The sequence below is a fragment of the Monoraphidium neglectum genome (assembly GCF_000611645.1).
Source record: "Monoraphidium neglectum strain SAG 48.87 unplaced genomic scaffold scaffold05881, whole genome shotgun sequence".
NCBI classification, from domain to species: Eukaryota; Viridiplantae; Chlorophyta; class Chlorophyceae; order Sphaeropleales; family Selenastraceae; genus Monoraphidium; species Monoraphidium neglectum.
Genome location: NW_014007751.1, coordinates 1,942 through 3,382, shown reverse-complemented (window position 1 = coordinate 3,382; position 1,441 = coordinate 1,942). Strand labels below are relative to the sequence as shown.

Below are 1,441 nucleotides of genomic sequence, written 5' to 3'. Positions count from 1 at the left end.
CGCGCGGCGGCGGCGGCGGCCGCGGCGGCGGCGTGCGAGGAGGCGCGGCTCGCGCGGGCGCGGGCGGCTGCGGAGGAGGAGGAGGGACGACTGCGAGGGCTGAGGGCGGAGCGGGCGGCGGAGGAGCAACAGCAGCAGCAGCAGCAGCAGAAGCAGCAGCAGCAGCAGCAGCAGCAGCAGCAGCAGCAGCAGCAGCAGCAGCAGCAGCAGCAGCAGTCTAAGCAGCAGCAGAAGCAGCAGCAGCAGCAGGCAGCAGCGCCGCCCAGACCCCTGTGGTCGCGGGGCGCGTCGGCAGCACCGTCCTGCACTGCGCACCCGCGGTCCGAGCGGCAATACCAATCGCTGCAGCGCCAGCGCGGCGCAGATGCTGGCGCCGGCGCCGGCGCTCCCACAGCGCCCGCAGCGCCCGCCGCCAAGGCCGCGGCGGCTGGGCGGGCCGCGAACACGTCACCAAAGATCCGCACGGCTCCTGTCGCGGAGCGAGGAACGCCCGCGGTCGCCAGCCCCCGGCCCCGGCCGCCGCCACTTTCGCGGGCAGACGGCGCGTGCGGCGGCGGCGCTGCGGCTGCGACGGCGGTGGCGCCTTCACCCGGCCTCAGGCCGGGCAGCACCAGCCCAGGGCGCGCGGCCAGCCCTGGGCCCCACGGCGCACGGCGCACGATCGCGCCCGGCGCCCTTGGGGGCGCACCTGACAGGTATCAAAAACACATGGAGAGACTCAGCGCGGCGCGCCCCGAGGCTGCGTCCGCGACTCCTCCGGCCTCGGCCGCAAAGGCGGGGGCCACAAGAGGCCCGACGGCGCGCATGTGGCACTGAGCGGCGGTGCGTGCGCTTCGCAAATCCATATGCGCACATGGGGGGGCTCGAACCGGCGTGCTGCGGGTACCTGCAATGCGTACAACAGCGACCGATCCATGTTCTTCTTTGAACACAAGCTGACAAGGCTTGATGGGCCCCATGGGCTCGAAAACCAAAGGGGTGATTTTGTGATTTGTTGCCAATTGACAAGGGCTCTTCCATGCGAACCGGCGGGATGAATGCCGTGCCCACGGGGCAAGGCAAGGGAAACCAGGGCTCTTATGACCAAACATTGAGAAAACCCAAGGCAGGGGGCCCTTCAATGGCCCAGCCAGCCACCGGCACTCCCAGGCTTTGCTGGCACGCGCACAAGCGCGCTGCGCTCTAATTTATTTTGGCGCCCCGGCCATCAGTGCTGCTGCTTTGCGAGTGGATCCAGCCCCAATGGCACCTGCGCGGCGCGGCGCCCTGGGCCGGCCGCCGCCGCCTCGTGGCCCCGCCTACGCGCAAGGGTCCCCTGGTGTCTCGCCGCAGCAGTCACGGCGGCGCCGCGCGCAAGCCGGGCGCGAGCACCACCGCGCTCGCTCGCGCATGCGCGGCGCCCCACGCTACCTGGCCCTACCTCCCAGGGGCGATGTGCGTC

General features: G+C 71.7%; 1 protein-coding gene across 1 annotated transcript; it reads left to right on the top strand.

Annotated features, from left to right (window-relative positions):
- Positions 1 to 39: 39 nt before the first annotated feature.
- On the top strand, positions 40 to 816 carry MNEG_16004 (hypothetical protein; the record flags this gene model as incomplete). Its single annotated transcript, XM_014035525.1, has 1 exon — positions 40 to 816. A coding segment is annotated over one exon (777 nt), but the record flags the coding sequence as incomplete, so codon positions are not given.
- Positions 817 to 1,441: the final 625 nt, after the last annotated feature.